At 44.7% G+C, this 21,280-nt stretch overlaps 1 protein-coding gene across 7 annotated transcripts in view; it reads left to right on the top strand.

Annotated features, from left to right (window-relative positions):
* hivep2a (HIVEP zinc finger 2a) overlaps positions 1-13,904 on the top strand; it is a 111,598-nt gene extending 97,694 nt beyond the window's left edge. For all 7 annotated transcript variants that reach the window (XM_040125571.1, XM_040125573.1, XM_040125572.1 and 4 more), the window contains 6 exons: positions 4,207-4,382; positions 4,997-5,098; positions 8,763-9,639; positions 10,646-10,754; positions 11,925-12,044; positions 12,944-13,904. In XM_040125571.1, the coding sequence (XP_039981505.1) occupies positions 4,207-4,382; positions 4,997-5,098; positions 8,763-9,639; positions 10,646-10,754; positions 11,925-12,044; positions 12,944-13,666 (2,107 nt within the window). In that variant the 3' untranslated portion in view covers positions 13,667-13,904. The remainder of the gene's footprint in view (positions 1-4,206; positions 4,383-4,996; positions 5,099-8,762; positions 9,640-10,645; positions 10,755-11,924; positions 12,045-12,943) is intronic.
* The last annotated feature ends 7,376 nt before the right edge of the window (positions 13,905-21,280 follow it).

The raw sequence follows: 21,280 nt of genomic DNA, 5'->3' as shown, positions 1-21,280 counted from the left end.
TTGGTCACCTTTACTTTTCAACCACGGCTTAAGAAGCGTGAGAGAAACCTAGCTTGAGGATCCGAGGCTGAAGAAGAACCTCAGATACCTGAACTCCTGCATTTGCAGCAGCTGCACATATGAATGAGACAACCGGGGCCTCAGACTCACAAAATACTTTTTGTCCTTTTTCTTAATCCTAACAGCTCAATATTCCACAAAAGTGAACACAGATGACCTCTGTATGAACTTTTACGACATCTGTTTCATCATGATAAATCAGAAAATCTTCCTAGGAATATGAAAAAGAAAAAGACTTATCCTTTCACAATCTATTCTCTGGGCTTAATTTTTGCCTGTGAGACTCGGGCCAAGAGCCTGAGCCTGGTAAACCCATCACAGGCTGACGACTTGAGCATCGCTGTAATTGGACGTCCGCTTTCATAATTCTTGCGCTCCCTCTTATAGACTGCTGTGAAATGGGATCTGCCCCTCATTAGTCGTATTTCTAAAGGTTTCTTCACGCAGTTTCTCTAACATCAGCAGCCGTAGTATTTATTTATTTTGTTTATGTCATCAAGAGAAGTAGGACTTAATTTTATTAGATTGCTTGTGTATGTATTTTACTTCTTTTCTACCAATTTTATTATTTTTTGACACTATATAGTTTATGTACTTCAGCACAACTTGCTGGGGGACCGCAGGACAAATGACCATTGTAGAAACCTCAAAACTTTAGCACCAAGTATCAAGAACTATCATGTACTGAAAGCTGGCTCAGAATCTTCACACGTCTTTACTCTTCTGTCGTTAAATAGAAACTAAAGAGATTTGTAGAATGACAGCTTTATAAGATTGTAGGATTTCTATACATTGGTATCAGTGCTGGAACTCAGGTACTTTCAAACAATACCCAATCACACTTTTAGAGGTCTGGTGTGTGGTGACCAGGATTGTGTGACAGCCACAAACCGATCCAACACAGATTTTGAAGCAATAAAAGGTTTGGTTTGATAGCACAGAAGCCACGAAGAGCCTTAATTTTTAATTATGATGTTATTAAAGTCACATAAAGCTCATTTTCCACAGAGAAAGCACAGGAATCTGTCCTTAAATTTACATTAAATGGTCAAATAAAGGCTGCACGAGGGAGTAAAAGCAACAAACCCCTGTAGCGAGAGACATTCCTACAGTATCATAATGTTTTATAGTCTTACAGTAGAGCCAATCAGACCAAGGTTACTGAATGGAACAGACGGTGCAGACACACACAAACATGCAAATATGCCCACACAGATGCACACACACACACACACACACACACACACACACGGGGAGTTATTAAATGCAGCAGACAGTGGAATAATTCTCTTCTGTACCCAAAGGACACTTTAGAAGCAATAAGTGGATAAAAGCATACAAACAGGCCGAACAGGAAAAGACGTACACATATGCACACATGCACTTACATACACCGTATGCATACAATTAGTGAGCAAACAGACTCGCACAGTAAAGCTTGTAAAAAAAAAAAACGACAGGATTGAAATCTTTCTGGATGAAAGAAATCCATAAAGTGCAAGTTTTGGCAGAGAAAAGAAATCCATTACCGGCTTTACCTCTGTGTCCCCTGAAACTTTCAGTAAGCGAATCTGCTTTATGATCTTACCGTGTGCGCCGAATAAAACAGAATAAAACAAAATAATCATCATCATAATTCATTTCATAACTGGCCGCAGCTGTGTAAACGTCTCGACTCAGACAAGCGTTCAGAGGTATTTCCCACTCCGCCGTGCAGTTGAAAGTCAAATTTCCCCTCGCCGATCGTTTGATGTACCTGATACTCGACCTCCTTTAACACAGGAGGCCCTGAACTAGCCATTACCTACTCCTCCAGCCACGGCAGACAGGACAGGAAACGACACAATTCGCCACCCGTTTTTCCACCGCAAAGAAAATAACTCTTTTTTTTCGCGTTTCATGAAGAAAAAAAACAAGAATAAAAAAGGACCTGAATGTGATGCTTCTGCGGCGGAGAAAAGACAGACGAAATTTACCAGCATCTGCCTGGTGGTTGGTGGTAATCTGGTAATTTCCCTCCATGACAGACAGACTTTGCAGACATGTACTCATCCCCCTGCCAAGTGTCCGCTGTTTCACTCGAAGCCTCATTTCGGGATAGAAAATCATGTCTGACAGTGATGTTTAAAAAAAAAAAAAAAAAAGTCTTGTAAAGGAATAAGTGGGACTGGAAGGGGGACTGTGGTTGTCTTTTTTTAGACAAGAGGGAGCAGCAGAAAGACTGTGAACACAAAACCCCGAGGTGGAATGCTGCGTCGGTGCCCGTTTTAGCTCGTGACCCCTTAAAACAAAGAAATCTATACTACGGTTGAATATGTCTGCGGGTTATGATCGGGTCAACTGAAAGAGGGATTTTGTTTTTTTCTTTGCCCAGTTTTTATCCGAATTGTTCCTAGAGGCCATCATCCAATGGATGATGAGGAAAAAACAGCGATTAGCGAACCATCTGAAGAAACGCTTCAGAACGCCGGGTCGCGGACGTGTTGCTCTCCGCTGTCCTGACATATGTAAACCCCGGTGAGCCGTAGCCAAGGCCCTCGACCGGTTGCAGCCTACTGCAGACGTATCATTATCTGCGTATATATGAGCTGATAAGTAAGAAATTGCAGTATAGAAAAGCCAAAGATATGTTTGAGGTTGTTTCATTCAGGGAGCACTGGAGAGTTTATTTTTCAACCGTAACACGTCCCACTCAGCAAACACTCTATGGCACATATGGTCGAAATTTTTTAAAAGGACAAACTTCAAATTTCCTCATCAGAGATGTTTGTTCAGGTTACGGGCTTTATAGTGAAAAACAAATCGCTATCATATTTTTTATCTCTCAAATATTGATATTGGCCAAATGTAATCGGGTATTGGTTGGGATCTACTCATGACCTCTTGGAGGACTCCGTCCAGACCCCCAGGCTGCCACCACTAGAGTACCGCATACGTTTTTAACACGTCCGTGATCCACGTATGCGCTCGCTGGAGACTTTGGGGAAGTTCATATGCAAAATGTATACTTCATAAGCCCGTGTTTGCATTTTCATTTACCTTCGTTGCACAGTGACAAACTGGAGCTGTGAGAACAAAACATGTTCAAATGTATATGTTTATGATGAGATGTGCAAGAAGAATGAAAGGTTTTTATCTTTCTACGGAGGACCGTTCCTCTTTCCTCTCGGCGTTTTAGTCTGTTACCTTCCCCCTGCGACCTCCAGCAGGCCTGAGCTCAGGCCGCACGACACGTCTCCTCGGCGTACGAGGAGACGATGAGGCACCTCTTATGGACCCGCAACCTGAATTTCAGAGAATTCACCGCATCCTCTACTTCAACGGCGAAGCAGGACAGTCGTTCGCTCTCTCGTGTCCAGCGGCGCGCCGTTGCTCCTACTTGCTCAGGGATTAAATTGCTCGCGCGTTGCTGTCAAAGTTGACGTGTCGCATCCAGATTGATGTCACGCTCTCCCAGCTCTTTTCGGGTCTCTCTCTTTTTTTTTTTCCCTCCCTCTCCGGTGCTGCAGAGCAGAGAAAAACTGATTTCAGCCTTATTTAAGCAGAACCTCTGTGTCAGCAAGCGTCTGTGTCCTAGAGCGTGACGGGGAATCTGTACCGGCTGCGGGGCTGCTGACCGTGACCTTTGACCTCTCTGTGGAGAACACGGAGAGAGAGAGAGAGAGAGAGAGAGAGTTTCTGTGAGGATCGATAGAGTATCCAGCAAAGAAGGAGAAGTACAGTGTCTCTTTCTCTCTCTCCATCAGTAAGCGGTGTATGCTGTGTTTTTATTGTCACGGTATTTTGTGGCTCTGCTGCGGCTATTTTTTTTTACTTTAGACCGGGTTTATGATAATGAAGGAGCAAACAATAAATAATTTAAACTACGAGTTCAATCTTACTTATTCATTTTCTTGGATAAGTACAGGATACTTGTTAAACCTTAGTTTAGATCCCAGTTTCCACAGAGACAATATTAAGCAAACGTTAGAAGTTTTTCTCTAATATTGTAATAATGATCTTTACGCCCTTTCTAGTAATTTTTTCAATAACGGTATAACGGTATAATTCCAATTTACAGAAAGAAGTTTAAAAACACACACACACACACACACACACACACACACATCCCCACACAGTCTGTGTGACTTGTTCTTTTTCTTCCAGGTACAAATCCAACGAGGACTATGTTTACGTTCGCGGTCGCGGTCGAGGGAAATACATCTGCGAGGAATGCGGCATCCGCTGCAAGAAACCCAGCATGCTGAAGAAACACATCCGCACGCACACCGATGTCCGGCCGTACGTCTGCAAGTTCTGCAACTTCGCCTTCAAGACCAAAGGTAGGGCCTGTTTTCACTGGCCTTTGAAGACACGTTAACCTTATTTACCGCGATTCAACATTAGTTCGACCAAGTTCATTGCAGAAAATTACAAATGTTTCATAATTACCTGATAAATAAGTAAACATTAGAGCTTTAATTGACGCATCAAATCCAAAGCTATAGAACTAAGCCGTTAAATGGATGAATAAAACATGCAGGGAGCTTGTTCTCTGCAGCTGTGGTCAGACAGGAACCTCCATCATATCAGAGGTCGAAGATGCTGAACCCCTTATCGCTGATCTTTAATTAAAAAAACAAAACAAAACCTTATCTGCGTGATAGACTGTCCAACTAGCATGTGCAGTATTTTGCATTCGACCAGCTGAAGCAGAGTTCAGACCAGGTTGAGTAGTTCTGTCATTAAATTAAACCGTGTATAAATTACATATAATTTGTAAATTGTAATTTTGTGGTCCTGCTCTGTTTTCTGCCGCTTCTATTTCCATTTCACCCTCTTTCTTTTTCACTCGTGTGTTCGACGCAGCCAAACAAGCTCCGGTTTCCAGTAAGACTAGTCGAAGGGTCATTAAATAGCACGTGTCTCTTTGCCTGTTTGTGTGTGTGTTTTGTAGGAAACCTGACAAAGCACATGAAGTCTAAGGCTCACATGAAAAAGTGTCTGGAGTTGGGAGTGTCAATGTCTTCGGTTGAGGACACCGAGGCAGACGAAGGAGGTAGGGAATAAACACAAGCCACTAAAGCAGACTCGCGCACACACACACACGCACGCACGCGCACACACACACACACACGCCCGCGCTCCAGGAGCTGCAGTGACACCCTGCAGGCACTACTCTTGTTGAGTGCTGCCTGCACCGTCTTTGGCTCGGTGCGGTTGTACAGGGACAATTAGTGTAATGGAAAGCAGAGCTCTTCCTGACAGCCAGGGCTCATGTCAAACAACCACTTGACACACAAGCTGCCATTAAAAAGAAAAAAAAAAAGGGCGGGGGGGGGGGACACATCCCTCCGCCATTTGGAGTCTCTTATTATATTAAAATATTCCCATGAAGGAACAATTTTGAAGCCACAATTTTATTTTCCGTCAGTTACTAAGAGATAGCGAGAAATATTTGCCGTCCGTTGCCTCCGACTGCAGCAGGGTTCACGAGTTTAAACCGAGGAGCTTGGCATCCCATTAATCAGATGATATGGAAATAATCTGAAAATTATTACTGGGGAAGATGTTGTGGCCCGAGAGGGATGAATGTGATTTCCCATGAAATATTCACAAATAATAAATTCTCCTCAGCTGTCTCTCGAGGCCATGACAGTTTCTGAACAGATGAGTGGGGATTTGGTGTCCCGTTAATCTTTTGATGACTTGATAATGAAGCTGGAAATTAGTGGGATTAATTTTGTATAATTTAGAGTTTTTTTTCACCATTAATAACAACAGCATTTGCTCTAATTCCTCCTCTTTGTTTGATAAAAAAAAAACTGCAGTGACCAGCTGTTGTGGGAAATTACTGTTTCTGGTCTCATTATGGAATTTGTTGACAATAAAAAATTCTGAATAAGAACAACCTCATGCTTTTAATATTATTGTCAGATTTGAAGTTATTGGGCAAAATGCAGGCCAGGTGCTGGACGTAACACATCTAGTAACCGTTACAAAAGTTTGTAATTAGCATATTATGTTGCTCTTTCTAAAATACCCCGCTAGCCAGTTGGTTAAATTTAGACAAGACTTCTCGTGCCATTATGAAAAAAAAAATAAAAAAAATGATGGAGCCAGGGGAAGGAAGGGGGGGGGGGGGGGGGTAATATTCCTAGAGAAAACTCAGAATTTCCAAAATTAAAGTCGTAAATTTACAAGAAGAGAAACTCTGACACGATAAGGTCGTAAATGTGTGAGAACTCCGAAATTCTCTGAGCTTAAAGTCACAAATTTACGAGAAGAAAAATCGTTTTTTTTGGGTCAAGGAACCACGTGGCTTCACTTTTCCAAGGCTGGATCGATCTCATCACACCACAGGCGCCGCCGCTTGCAGTGTGTTTACTGCCTGCAGTGGAACGACCCGATCAAATCACATTGTTGTGAATCACGTCGCTTCCCTCTGCACGGCGGCATCGAGCTCCTCACGCCGGAGATTCAACCGAGCGCCATCCTTGCATCGCACACGAGCCCTCACCTCAGCCTAAGGCCCGGTTCACGGCAGCGTCAGCCACTGAAGTGTGCTACGCCTGCACCAAAAACATCTCCTCCGGGTGCTCCGCATCTCTCCTTGTCGCCCCGGCGATACATATACGTTGTTTGCAGTGATACTGCTGTCGAAGCCCATACCCGCCGGGCAAGTACGTTCACAGAAAATGACCTAGTATCTCCTCATATTCACTCAGGACCTCGGGAGCATGACTATCTCAAGACTTTGTGAAAACATGACCTAGTTTTCTCTGCCAATCTGTGCGAAGGCAGTAAAACAAAAACCTGAGTTCGTTTGCACCAGTTTCGACGGAGTTAAAGTTTTGTGTATTTTTCCAGTCACTTGCAGTTTTTTCATTTATTTATTTATTTTTCCGTCATGAGTGGGCTGCCATAGGCAGTATTTTTTTTTTTTTTTTTTTACTAGTAAGAAGCTGCTGTTTGCCTGTATTTACTGGTTTGCTCACTAATTGATTAAACCCCACTGACATGCAGTGAGGTCAGTCAGTACAAATCCGTGCTGTGCGGCCAAACATTGTTCAAACACAATTATTTTAAATTCTAGTCGAGATCTAAAACTTTCCAAAGATATCAAACATGTCAGGCTGGATTTTGGGGAAAGGTTTATAATTTGAAGCACAAGCATTTTCTCAAATTGAGTCTCCGCTTTGAACATTTCACTCACTCTAACAAGCTGATACAGAATATATATGACGGACTGCACGGAATAAGGGGATTTTAAGAACCTTCGAGCCACTCGAAACGCCATGAAAAATGTTTCAGTGCTATTGGTCCGGAGAGGAACTTTTATGCGTTTGTATTGGATGGCGAAAAGGTAACACACCGCTTTTACTGTGAACAGGTGTTTCAGACTACAAACCTCCCGAGTGGAGGTCGATTAGACAAACTCAGATCACGGCCGTTCAGAGAGGATGAACCAGGCCGTTGCCTCACGTCGTACCAGCGTCCGACTGGTGGCTGGTGGCGATTTCCCACCGTGTAGACCGCCAAATCAAATTTTACTTCAGTTGACCCCTGGTGTGTGTGTTGGCTCGGCGTTTAATTGGGGCACAAACCCACACATGCACAGGGGCTTTTGGGAAAGCGAAAGCTACAGAGAGTCAGTCACTGAGTCCTTGAGACATAAACAGTTGCGGTTTGTGAAAAACTGTTGTATATAAGAGACTAACTGGAAAAGTAGTCCAGTGTTAGTGGATCTGATTTCCGCTCATGGCAGTCATCTAAATACAATTTATTAACTCCAAACGGCTGCTGCTCCTCTTCGCTGTGTTTGGAGGAAGTCCAGGAGAGCCAAATGAAATCGATGGAAAAAAAAGAAAAGAGATAACAAAGGAGTTTAAAGAGAGAGGAGAGGAGAAAAGATGTGTCATCTCAAACCTTTCAGGTTTTGTTTTTCTGACCGGATTAACTCTTGTGCAGGACTCAGAAGAGGTCAGGACCAGCGCGCGTCTTTGTCAACTGTGACTTTGCGCTCTGAAGCGTCACATTTCATCACAAAGTCGGTCTCGAGGTTGACGATTGGTGACTTTGCTGCTACTGTATAATGAGACTCTGCCGACTTTTGGCCGGCGTCCATCCTGCAGAAAAACCCAAGCGTCGAAGGATTTGTCTCAAATCATTTAGTTTCATTGTGTTTTATACTTTATATGTTTGAGCTGGTGGGAATGTGGTTTCAGTGGTGTTTTATTTCATATCGAAACTCTTTCTGTTACCACATGTCAATACAAACCATTTCTTTCTCTCCACTTATCTCTCTCTCCTCTTCTTTTTCTTCATCCGATACTCCTCTCTATTCTTTTTCCCCTTCTTCTTTCTCCTCTTCTTTATCTCATGCTTTCTCTAATTTTTCTTTTTGCTTTTCCTCTTCTTCCTTTTCTCTTTTTTCTGCTTCTGCTACTTTCTTTTTCCCCCTCTTCTTTTTATCCATTCTCTGCTTTTTCTACTTTCTCTTTTTCCTGCTCTGCCTCTCCTGCCTATTCTACGTACTTGTTTTCTTCCTCTGTTTCTCCTCCTCTTTTCTCTCCTGATTCTTTTACGTTCAACTTTCTTTCTCTCCTGCTCTTCTTCCTTTTTCTTTCTCATCTTCTCTTTCCGCCTCTGTCTCGTCTTCTTCCTCTCCTTTCTCCTTTCTTCTGTTCTGTTTTTCTTTTCCCCGTCTCGTCCTCTTGTAGATGCCGGAGATGAAGGCCAGAGGTCTTCGGAGAAGATCTCCAGAGCGGCGATGGCGGAGCACCAGTTCTCGGATGCAGACGACTCAGAGGGTGGCGAGGAGGACGGTGATGAGGTGGACGATGAAGACGACGAAGAGGACGACTACGACGGCGACTCCACTCCAAAGACTCGTTCACGCTCCACCAGCCCGCAGCCTTACGGCCTGCCCTCCCTGTCCATCACGGCCGTGGCTGCGTCCCACCCTTCTCCTCACTTGTCTCAGCATTCTGCGTCCGACCTCCTGGGAAACACCAACAAGCCTCCGCTGTTTGGCTACTTCACCACCGTGCCGAGTATCCAGATCACATCGCAGGCTCCGCCCAGCGACCCGGCCGGGAGGGAGCGCGGTCAGGAGTACCAGCGAGGCCTGCAGAGGACGCTGGGTAGCAGGCTCCTGGTTCCACCCTCCTCCTCCATGGACGAAGACCTCCCCGTCCCCTCCCCAGACCTCTCCTCCCCCTCCTCCCGCCTGTCCTCGCCGGGGCTGGACCACTCCGGCTGCCCGTCCCCCATTTCCCCTTCCTCCTCACCCTCAGCCCGCCGGTACCTCTCCCCACGTCGCGACCTCTCGCCCCGTGCCAGACACCTCTCACCCCGGCGGGACATCTCTCCTCTGCGTCACATCTCCCCGAAAAGGGACCTGGGTGCGGCAGGGGGATATCGGCGAGACCTCTCCCCCAGGAGGGGGCACCTTTCGCTGCTCTCACCTCTCTCTCGACCCACGTCTCCAGCAGGAATAGACTACAAGCGTGACCTTTCACCACGAGGCCGCCACAGGGGGGTGATCCGGCCACTTTCTCCTCGCCGAGGGCTCCACCAACACCTCCACCACCAAAGGTGAGGATGACCTGACTGACTGTTTAAATGATTATCTTACTCAGGACTGCTTTTAATACTAATGTAGCAGCTGTTTTTACCATATTCCAAAGTACTTTATCAGAGCAGGTGCATCTTTTCCAGACCAAAGTTATATTTAAGACTGGTCCATTACCTTTGTTTAAAGTGCCTGTAATCAATATTTTTATAAAAACAATTTATCAAATGACAATGTGAAAACAAGGAGACATTGTTAGAGGGCTTCTACAGGGAATTATCAGCTGAACCTGCAGCTCCCCTTCGACTTCACAGAGTCTACAGTGAGTTTTCGGCTCATTGTTTATCTGTCCGGACCACAGCTTCACTGCTCTGGTTCACCCTCACCGCTCTCACAGCGCCGTTTACAGCCGCAGCAGGCAGATGTTTTCAGAGAAACAGCTGTAAAAAGTCACTGTCCCACTACCTGCTCAGCAGCAAACAGCAGACAGACCCAGCCAGAGACCAGCTGGTGAACACGGCGGAGCATTTAGCAGCTAAAGAGCCAGATGTTTCCCTCAGGAGCTGGTGGAGACCAAAACCGGAGCTAAAAGAGAGGCAGTACTGGACTTAGATTCACCAGCTGGCCGGAATCGCAATGTCAAATTTAAAACACAACTCATAACTTGTTTCCACTGCCCCCAGAAATGGCAAAAAAAAAAAAAAAAAAAAGTCAGTTATTGCAGGTTTTAAGCTTTGTTTTGTTACATCCACTGACTTATACATACACACCAAAACAGCCTCATTGTCACCTGAGGTAAACAAATTAAATAATATGTGCTGGTATTTTAGCAAACACGGAAGACATAATCCTAATTATAATCCTAATGTTATCATAATTCACTAGAATATACATAAAGGTCTCATGCGTTTTTCGTAACTACATTTGTTTGACTGCTGCAAAAACTTTCATCGCTTCAAGTTAAACGAGTAAGAGTTTCATACTCGATGGAGATTTAATGTTGTTTGTGTGTTTACTTGTGACTTCCAGCCAGCAGAGCGGAGCGAGGGGCTTGAGACCGAGTCATCAGAGTGGGGTGTTGGGTCAGGGAGAGTTCGGCCCTCTGGGACGTCGCAGAACCGGCGCAGAAATGGAAACGGTGAGAGTCGGATCAAGTTTGGTCTTCTGATTTTTCCTCTTCCATTCGATTTGTCTGTACGCCGTTCATTATTTTACTTGTCTCCGTTTTCTTCAAACTTTTCTCTTACCTTTTCTTTATTCTACAAAAATTTGCAGCTTTTATTTGCACACTTTTTTGGTTTAGATTCCACACTAATGTAATTTTTTTTATATGCTATAGGTATTACGTTGTTTAAAGCTACAATGGCCATCTTTGTTTTTTGGCATACTCTAGTGGCATTAAGACACAACTGAAAAATCTGTCGTTATTTATAAGAACAGACTAAAGACATTAAAACAATTAGTGTTTTGCCACAAACATTTGCCTCCCGAAATATTTCGCAATAGACTGCATTAATGTTTAGGTGCTTCTAAACATTCAGTCGATGGTTTCAATGCAGAAAAAACCCTGAGTAAAAATGGGGGGGGGGCATGGAAAGAGAGGACAGAAGGACAAAGAGTGACCAGAAAAGAGACAGAAAAAGACTGTGGGACAAAGTGGGGAGAAGAAAATCGCCTGGCAAACAGAAACATTCAGAGGGGATGAGGGAATAAAGAGCGAGTCAGATAGAGCCAGAGTGTTCGAGAGAGGGATGATTGAAGATAGGGCTGCTGCGTCTTGGTGGTAATGGGATCTTGGCTGGCGGTGGCATGGTTAATAACACGGCTGTTTTTCTTCTTAAGAGCCCCACTTTAAACTCTGGCTTCTGCTGCAGGTCCCACTTTAACAAAGCATGAGGCGGAGAGACTGGGCTTTCAATAACCCTCCATTCTTCAAATGATAGATTAATGTTTTAACAACCGTTTCTCGGGAACAGGAAGTTTGACGAAGCCTCCGCGCTCCGTATTTGTTATTTCTTACCAACACCTGCTGCCCAGCACAACCACACGTTTCTGTGTTTGCACTTCATTACGGCTTATTAATTTGTTTTGTTACATAATTTCTGGTTTTCCGAAACAAAGCCTCAATTGTGTGTTTATTGTAACTAGTACTGTCCAATGAGCGTGTGTATTTATTTTGCGGGTTTGTGCTTCAGACTGAAAAATGAACACAGAGGTTTTCTTCAGATTTTTTTTATGGAAGAATCATTTTCATGGATACATCCACGGCCGACAGTGTATTTCAGTTCATCTCCTCTCGTGTTTCCAGGAACATTGTCCAGGTTCACCGTCACCAGGGGAACAGGACCAGGCCAGTAGCCATGGTAACCAGTCCAGCCCACCTCAACAAGTCCTGTTCAGTCACCTTCCTCTCCATTCTCAACTCCAGGTATTTAATTCTATGTATATTTACATATACATGTATATGTTTTGTTTTAATATATTTTTGTAAAATTTATTTAATATAATTATATTTTATTATATAATTATATAAATTTTTTGTATCTTTTTATTTTGTTTTATTCTAAGGTTATTTGTTTAAAATTTTTATTTTATTTTATACGTATAATATTTTGTTTTTTTATTTTCTTTGAGTTTGTTTGTTTTTTTACTTTTTATTTTATCAAATTTGTATATTTAATTTTATTCTATTTTATATTTAATTTTTTATTCATTTTATCGTCATTGTTTTATTACTTTTTACTCATTATAAAGTTTCTGGCGATTTTAAATATTTCAATCTTGCTTTTGTGCTTCCAAGGACTTTTTAAAGAAGGATACGTCGTAAAAATATACTTTATAACTCATTACAATCAACACTATAAAACAATTTTACAAACCTGTTGAAGGAAAAATAAGCAAAGTAAATCATACCAGATGCTTCCTATTGAAAATGTAAACGTTTCAAAACAGCTCACAAATATGTAAATTTGTTTTTTAAAAATGCTCAAAAATTTCCTAAAACAGCTGCTCACTGTAGAAAGTGCGTTTGTTGGGGACTATTTTCAGCGGCGGATAAATCCACTCAATTGGTGCTCTAGTGAGTATTGGGGGCAGTAGGACGGTGTGTCAAAATGATCTACAGTGTGTGTGTGTGTGTGTGTGTGTGTGTGTTCATGGCGATGAAGGAACATGTCGCCCAGTGAATCAGTGAGACTCACTGATGTGTTTTTGACAGTTTCTGGAAGCCGTGGGGCTCTGTGGCTCTGAGGAATCCGATTCATCAGGCTGTAGATAGACGCACTAGGATCCCTTAACGTGTGACTTATGATGCAATTTTAATTTCAGGTGCGTTCGCCCTACCCGATGATCCCCATCGGAGGCATCCAGATGGTACACTCCGTCCCCACGTCCGTCACCACCCCTCTGGCCCAGCAGGGGGCGCAGCAGGCCGCGTCCCGCCTGCAGAAGAGCACGTCAGAGGAGTCCACCGCCAGCGAGGCCGCCTCCCCACATTTCACCTCCTTCATCGAGAGGGGAGGACGGGGAGGAGAAGGAGGAGAGCGGGTGAGGGAGTCGTCGTCGCCTCACCCCTCCTCGCAGGAGAAGGACAGAGGGGGGGTGAGGCAGGTGCAGGAGCAGGAGGAGGGCATCCGGACCTGCACCAAGGCCATTGCCTCGCTCTGCATCGACTCCGAGGAGCCCGCAGAGAGAGGGGGAGGAGGAGGAAGCCGAGGGGATGAAGGGAAAGATGGAGGCAGAGCTCCCTCCTCCTCCTCCCCTTCTGTATCATCGCCCGACTCCCAACAGCAACCGCATCGCTCGCCACCCTTCTCCATGTCGCCACCATCTCCTCACCCCTCGCCCTCTCCTCCTGGGATTCAGCACTTTAGCGGCCTGGAGCTCAGGCCTCTCCACCCCTCGATCCCTTCCTCCCCTCACTCCTCCTCCCCCTCCTCCTCCTCCTCCTCCCCTCACCCTCCCAGCCCCGGATCCGACACGTCCAAAGCTCTCAAGCTGGAGAGAGACAGGGAGGCAGAAAGCACAAAAAGAAGCAAGGACGTGTCGTAGGGCTGCAGAAGAAGAACGAGAGGAGGAGAAACAACGGATTTCTTTTTTTTGTTTTTGGATAATAGGAAGGGATGAAGTGCAACAGAGAGAGAAAAATGACTTTTGCACACTTTACACACGTATTTCTTCTAATTCAGTTGACACACACACACACACACACACTCTCTCTCTCTCTCTCTCTCTCTCTCTGACATACATACAACGCATACAAAGAAACAGCTCTCGTCAAAAAAAAAAAAAAAAAGACTTCTGCAGCATGCTGTACACATGCCTGTTCTAACCGGGGCCTGCTATCTGAGACTTTTGTATTTAAAGACTTTGAAGAGGACGCGCATACGGTTACACATGTACGGTAACTCCCACCAACACATGAGCCCGACCAAAACCCGCTACAACAGAAGGACTCGGGTTTAACGGTACGTCAAACGACAACGAAACAAACAGACAAAACAATTCAGACAGCTACGTGTGTGCCTTTTCTTTCATCTTTTTTTTTTTTGGCTTATATTCTTATAAGCAAACAAAGCAGGAAGGTAAATGTAAATACAATACTATCACGTTTTGCGTATCAGCTTTGTAATAAATGCAGTCCCACCCTCCCCCTTTCCCCTCTCTTCCTCCCCCACCTCCTGTGTTTCTTTCTTCTTCTTTTTTTTTCTCTCTCTCTTCTTCTCTCTTTTTTTTTTTTTGGACACCTTAAAAGTCTCGACAAGCGATGTGAAGTTATGGATATTACTATTACGTACGGTTGCACTAAAACATATTTTTATATGAGTGAAATTTAAAAAATGGCTTTTTTTGTGTACAGCAGCGATTCTATAATACTATTTATTATTGTTACCATGTTTCATAAATTGTACATTTTTTCTTAAATGTCGTGGATGCCTTTTTCTATGTAAAGCATGGGTTTTTTGCTATGGCTTACATTAGGGCGAGGATATGTACACTGTAATATGGCTTTATATGTTAGACCTATTTATATACGTCTAAGTGAGCGCCCTCTACTTGGAGGTATATACACATAGAAGTAAGATTTACCAGAATATTTACCCAGCATATGAATACATACAGTATATAGACTCTATCGACCTTTCTATCTATCTGTCTATCTATCGATCTGCACTTAACATTTAGAATGACATTCACATTAAGGTTATGGTAGTTTGCTTGTACATTTTCTCCGCTGCTCTTTGCCTGTCCCTGGTTGTGATTTCCCCCCCCCCTGTTTTTTACTTACTCATTTTCGTGGTATTATCTCTTGTTTTGGTTTTGATTTTTATGAGGCACGGACTTGCTCTCAGCATTAAGTGAATGACCATGCCTTCTCGCACCGTGGCATTCTGCTCTATTGTCGGTTTTAACCGCACCAACCGCCACCCACCCCCGCTCCTCCTCCTCCTCCTCCTCCCCCATACACCCCCACACTCCTTCCCGACACCAGCCGCCAACAGCATTCGAGGTGAAACATTACGCAAATTGAAGGTAGTTCCACAGTCTGTCAAACCACGTTGCTTGAATGAATACGGTTTTATTCAGCATCTAAATGGGGTAAAACATTCCAGTCCATGTAAATATCCGGTCAACCTCCCTCTGAACACACACGTGCAAACACACATTTCTTTGGCATTGATGCACATTGTGGCCACGGCAATCAACCCACGGAAACTCTTATTTAATGGCTTTATTCCTGGGGACGCACATACAAACACATTCACCAAACTCTCCGACAAATGCACCTTATATTTCTTCCAGGAAAGTCCCAGCACTCTGATCGGTTTTGTGCAGTAAACTTTGAGTGAGACGGAGGTGTTTCGGTGGAGAATCGCTCTGAGCTCCGAACCCTGAAAATGTCTGAAACGATTTTAATAATAATGATAATAATAATACATTTTGCAGTTGTGACACTGAGGCTTGCCGCACTGCGTTTTTGACCCTTCTGTGATCCCCGCTCCTCTCCTCGACATCCCTTTTGTAGCTAAGCGATATTTAGCCAAAACTCTGCTCACCGGCAGGGAGTGTATTTGTTGCAAGGCAACGACAGCGTACTTTTAAAAATCCTAAAATCAGGAGAAGAAGGGAGCTGCGGGGGGGTTGGGGTGGTTGTGGTTGTGGTGATTTCGGTGACACAACTCTTTTCTCTTTTTGACAGTTTTGGGTGGAGTCGGGCAGGCTGCAATGTGAGTGTGTATCTCTGTATCCTGTATCGGTGTGTATTCGACCAGTATATCCTCTTCTTACGACTTTTTTCTATTTCGATCCTCCCTCTGTTATGTACACTTATCATGACGACAAATGATGTCTTCAAAAAAATCTCTCTTTCTTTCTCTTTCAAAAATATCAAAGCACAAGTCATTGTATAGAAATGACAACAATACAAAAAAAAAGGACAAAAAAAAAAAAGGTAAACGTGCATATAAAAGGGTAACTTTTGTGATGGTGTTCCGTGGAATTAATACAAATATCATGTATGACCCCAGTTGCAACAAGGAATCGCAGTAGAAGTGGAAAAAAATGGATTGTTGTTTTCAAATAAATATGAATACAATAATTTGTCCGTCTGTGCAGTGTTTCATCTCCAAACCAGCGCCAATGAGTCTCTTCATACAAACGATGGATCGAATGACTACGTGTAATGCGAAAGGGGAGAATCATCACCCGGCGCTACAGTTCCCCTCAGCTAAGCGTAGCATTTTAAGCCGCTTTCAGCGCATTGTTTTTTGGTTCTTCTAGCAGCTCAGGAACCACATAGTTTTCCCGAGAGTTTGGTCGGAGACTAAAAGCCGGCGAAACGCAGGGAATATTCGAAGCGCACGTTCGTCAGTTGACCAGAAACGCGTCTCCAAATGAGCGAAAATGTTGCTCCGTGTCCGCCGGGAGTGTGACTAGCTAACTGCTCGCTAACGTGTTCGCCATGTCAAGGTGATCACGTACCGGCTGTTGAGTTTATGGCTTGTTTTTGCCACCCCAAAGTGGCCAAAATAATAATAATAATCCGTGATTGCAGCTTTAAACACAGGACTTAAACATGGACTTAAACACACATGTTTAAGTCCATGTTTGACGAGAAAGTTATCAAATTCTTTCGTTAATACCGGTAAGAACTGTGGTCACAACAGTGGTAATAGGAGTGGGAGTGTCATTAAAAAGAAAAGAGAATTACTGATATATCCGCATGAATAATCAGCCGTATTTGCATTGGTCCAGTATGGACTGCCAAAGTTGGTTTATTTTTTTTTTTAAGTTTTGGTTTAGGAGGGTAATATTATGGTTTAACCTAATATTTAATATATTCCTGCCTTTGACTGAGTATCACCAAACACAAAACTGGGCATTCGTCATTTGTTACAGATGGTCTCCCACATGTCCAGTGACAAATCCAGATGTACCTGTCTGTTTCAAACTGCTGGCAGGGGGCGCCCAGGTGCTCCAACAAAAACCAAAAAAACGTAGCCACAACCACAGAGATCCGGATGCGGTACCCAGCAGTAGTGCTTCTGTCTTGGCTGTAGTAGCGTTGGCAGTGTTGGCGGGTGGGAAACCGGTGAGGGATCACGTCCGTGTCGCAGAGCAGGGGGGGGGGGCAGGTAAATCTGTGGGGAAAAACACGAACCTGCTGGGAAATCTTTCGGTGGCAGATGGCGAATCCACGTGTATCAGCGGGGATACTTGGTTCCCTCCTTAGACCCACACCCACGGGGATCCGGCACTGAAGATCAGGGACGGCACAGTGAAAATTGGAGGTAAAAACAGCAAAGAATAGACATTTTCCACAGCGTCTTGCGTAAGCATTTTCACCCATCAAAACTGACACACTTTGCTTGCGTGGCACGCCGTCCCGATTTGTTCACTTTAGCCCCTGCTGTCTCAGCTGTCAATCAAACACACCCGACGCCCTCCCCTCAGACGCTCGCAGGCTTTAATAGAAAATGTCTGTAAAACGACTGCAAAAGAAATACGCTCTGTGATTCTGTCATCTCAGGCGGACCGGGACCGCTTTCTGTCGGACCTGTATTTCCCCAAGAAACACACACACACACACACACACACACACACACACACACACACACACACACACACACACACACACACACACACACAAAACCGATAAATACACAGTGCAACCATAATTAACCAATACTGCTTACGGGAAGGTCAGCGGCGACAGCAGTGATAATGGCGTCAGTAGTAGCAGCAGACATGCGTCTGGCAGGTAGCACTGTATAAAATCTCTTTTTAAAATACTCTTTGAACAAGGTCAGCTAATAAGTCTTCACCACGTATGACTTTAACTGTATTAATGTCTTTATTCTGCCTTCACCCTCTTCCTGTCTTACGCTGATTTCTAATTTTAATGTACTCCCTGTCATTAGCCATGTCCCACATATGTCTACCTGTCTACTTTTTTTTTTTTTTTTCCTTTCTGACACAACTAGGTTGGTGTCAGCTTACATTTATTCTGTCAGTCTGTCCACGCGTCGGCGAGTCCCGTGGCCTTTGATCGACGCTGATCAAGCGAGTTATTTTTGGTCCTGATTAGCGTTTGGAGGAATCACTTTCATCACTGGTTTGTAAGGTGTGGGTGTGAGTGTAGTTTTCATGGTTCAGCGCTGCGAGCATATGGAAATCTCCCCTGAGACTCCTATGTGTTGTGGTTTTGTAGTGTGTGTGTGTGTGTGTGTGTGTTAGTGTCTCACTGCCTTTGTCTCTGTATTTGTGGGTGTGTCTGCTCATTGTTTGTATGCAAGTGCATAATGCAGATTGTACAATAATTTTGTACAAGCAAGGTCCTATCAGCCAGTCGCTCGGTCAATCAGCAGTTACCCATTTATTGTCAGGGCTCTGTTAATTCCAGTAACCTTGGTCTAATGTAGCGTTCACTGCACGAAAATTTGACATTCCAACATTTCTGGATATACAGTCCCTTGTATCCGTGGTGACGAAATAGGTCGCCCGTTACAGCTTCCCTAGTTCAAGCTTGAGGTGGGTGCTGGCGGTAACGGGTGCGGGACCTGTTCAGGTAGTGACCCAGGGAGGCCACAGCACTGTCGAGGACGAAGCCCTGGCTTTGCCCTGGGCTTCGTAGGACTTCGAAGTGTACGTCGGTTCTTCCCCGCAGCCTGTTTCTGTCTCCACCGACCCTCTGGTGTGTCTCCACCGCATGTACAACAGCAACCCGAGGCTAATCTGTCGGGCCAACATCGTCCAAATCTTACAGTTAGGACATCCGCCACAACAAAGGTCCGGGTTTTGGTGGTGGCCTATGCCCCGCCATGTGTTTACAAGTTATGTCAATTATTAAGTGCCATCTTCATGGTTAGGCCTGTTACATCCTGTTTTATTCTGGAGTTTCCTGTCCACAGCCCCAGCTCGACCGTTTGATCGGCAGGGACCTGTTGCTGGCTTTTGGCCTGAACCTCCGTAGGCAGGGCCTTCTGTTGAGGCCTCTCCTTCGCCTCACCCTGCTGCTGAGGCGCCCTCTCGGCATGGACGTGCAGCTGATGCAGTTTCCGCAGACACGGTGTAAGGTCAGTCATGTCAGCGTGGAGCAGAAGCCTCAGAGGAGCATTTCCAACACCCTCTGGAATCCATGCCGCCAAGAACTGAGGCTGTTTCGGGGAGCAAAGAGAGGGGCTACCCATTAAAGTGCTTGGTGAGCGTATGTACTTTTCATTTATCACTCCATCCACTCATGTCAGTAGACCCTTCCTGCGGCGAAACCATTATTACGTTCAGCCTTTGGGCCAGCTCTAACGGTAGAGCCCTCAAAGAAAGGTCCTGACACGAACGCTTCCTGCTCCACGCTGCCGTGCTCCACATTTCACTGTGATAAAATGCCAGCGATGACGCTGCACCTGTCAAGCGATGCCACAAAATTGATGGTTGAGCGCCACCAAGAGCAAACGCGGCTGCACCGGCAACTGTAGCTCGCTAGCCACCGACAGTGGTTTAGTAGCCACGGTGCTGAAGACGGCAGGTAAATGGTTCAGGCTGTTCGGTGTGCTGCAGCTGGCCGGCCAACTAGCTACCTAGCCTGCTAACTGACCTGAGCAGTGCTCTTTGTGCAGTGGTTTTATTCAGCAGGCGAAAGTGCAGGACGGGGTATGTTGATGTTTATTGGTTTGAGGCGAGGAAGAAGAGCGAATGCGCCTCGGTGTCGGCAGTCTGCGGCTCTTGCGTGGCAGGCTGCTGTCTGGCTGTTAGTGTCGCATGTCGGCAGCGTAACCCAGCAGTAACCCACTGGAGGTGGGCGACATAAACAACGGCGATTCCCAGTTGGACAGGAAGCGGAATGGGCAGAACGGTACCAGGCTAAGTGAAGACGGACACAAGGCGCCGCAGCGCAGCTGAGAAAAGCAGGTCAAAAGCTGTTTTAAGTTCTGCTGAGGATTTGATAACTGTCTTACATTCTGCAGTGAGCGCTGGCTCCCTCAGTTGGACGTTTACCACGCTGGCTTGAGATAGCTGAGTCGGCTTTTCTGTGTTTTGTGTGAGTGAATGAACGGTTCCCCGCTAAGACATTTTAGAAAATACCGATTTGGGTGGAAGCCGAGTTCAACGAGGCTAAGCTACAGTAGCTGAGATCAGATAAAATGCCGGTCCAGAGCTTTACACGTGCTGCAGCTGAGACACTGAATGTGAAGCCATAAATCCAAAGTAAATGGATTCATTTCGATTTTTGAGTGAGATCAGTTCCGGACCTGGTGGCAATTTGATTTAATAGATATTAATCAAACGTTGTCCTGCTTGTGCAGATGCACCCGATGATGATTTGTGAGGAAAACTGAGGCTGTTTGTTAAACAAAATCGCCGCCGCCGGACATGCAGCTCCACAGACACGGAGCAGACGGGGCATCCGACCGGTCAAGTGGACGGATGAAATCCACATCATCTCTTGGTCCCTGTGCACTGGTAAGTGCTGAGATCTCATCGCACTCCATTTAAAGAGGAAAAACACGCACCAACTCATTGAATAAGTAAAAGGCACAGAGTTTCTCCAAAGGACAAAATAAGGGAAAACCGGGACTGAACCGACTGATTGAGCATATTCCAATTTACTGCGAACAAAGGGGGACATTCTGTTTCTTATCCCTGGAAAAAATGAGGAAAAGAGACAACCTTCAGTAAAAAAAAAAACCTGCCAAAAGTGCTTTACATAAAACAGGCATCAAGACAAGATATAAAAGAGACATAAGACAACATATGTAGGATTTAGAGAGCAAAAGCAGATAGAAGATGAAAACACGGTGAAGCAGAATAGAACAGATTAAACAGTTGAATCAAAATTACAATGCAGTGCAAGATATGGATAAATTATCCCAAATTTCAGTTTAGTAAAAGTCAGTGCCGAGGTTCAGCACCTGTGCAGCTGTCGCCCCGCGGCGTGCCAAGGAATGGCTTACACAGTTTAAAAATGAAACGATTTAATTGGCTGCATAAAAAACAAGTTCTTCGTCTACGTAGACTGAGACATACGAGGTTTCCCACTGCTCGATGGAAAGACAATTGAACTCATTCGGGATAAAAAAAATAAAAAATTTAAAAAAAACATGCCATTTAATTTCAGCTGGACTCGAAATTACCTTATTTAGGCGTCAGGTAAGATGGTGACCCAAC

Source organism: Xiphias gladius, chromosome 4 (assembly GCF_016859285.1).
Source record: "Xiphias gladius isolate SHS-SW01 ecotype Sanya breed wild chromosome 4, ASM1685928v1, whole genome shotgun sequence".
Lineage (NCBI taxonomy): Eukaryota > Metazoa > Chordata > Actinopteri > Istiophoriformes > Xiphiidae > Xiphias > Xiphias gladius.
This window is presented reverse-complemented; position numbering and strand designations above follow the sequence as displayed.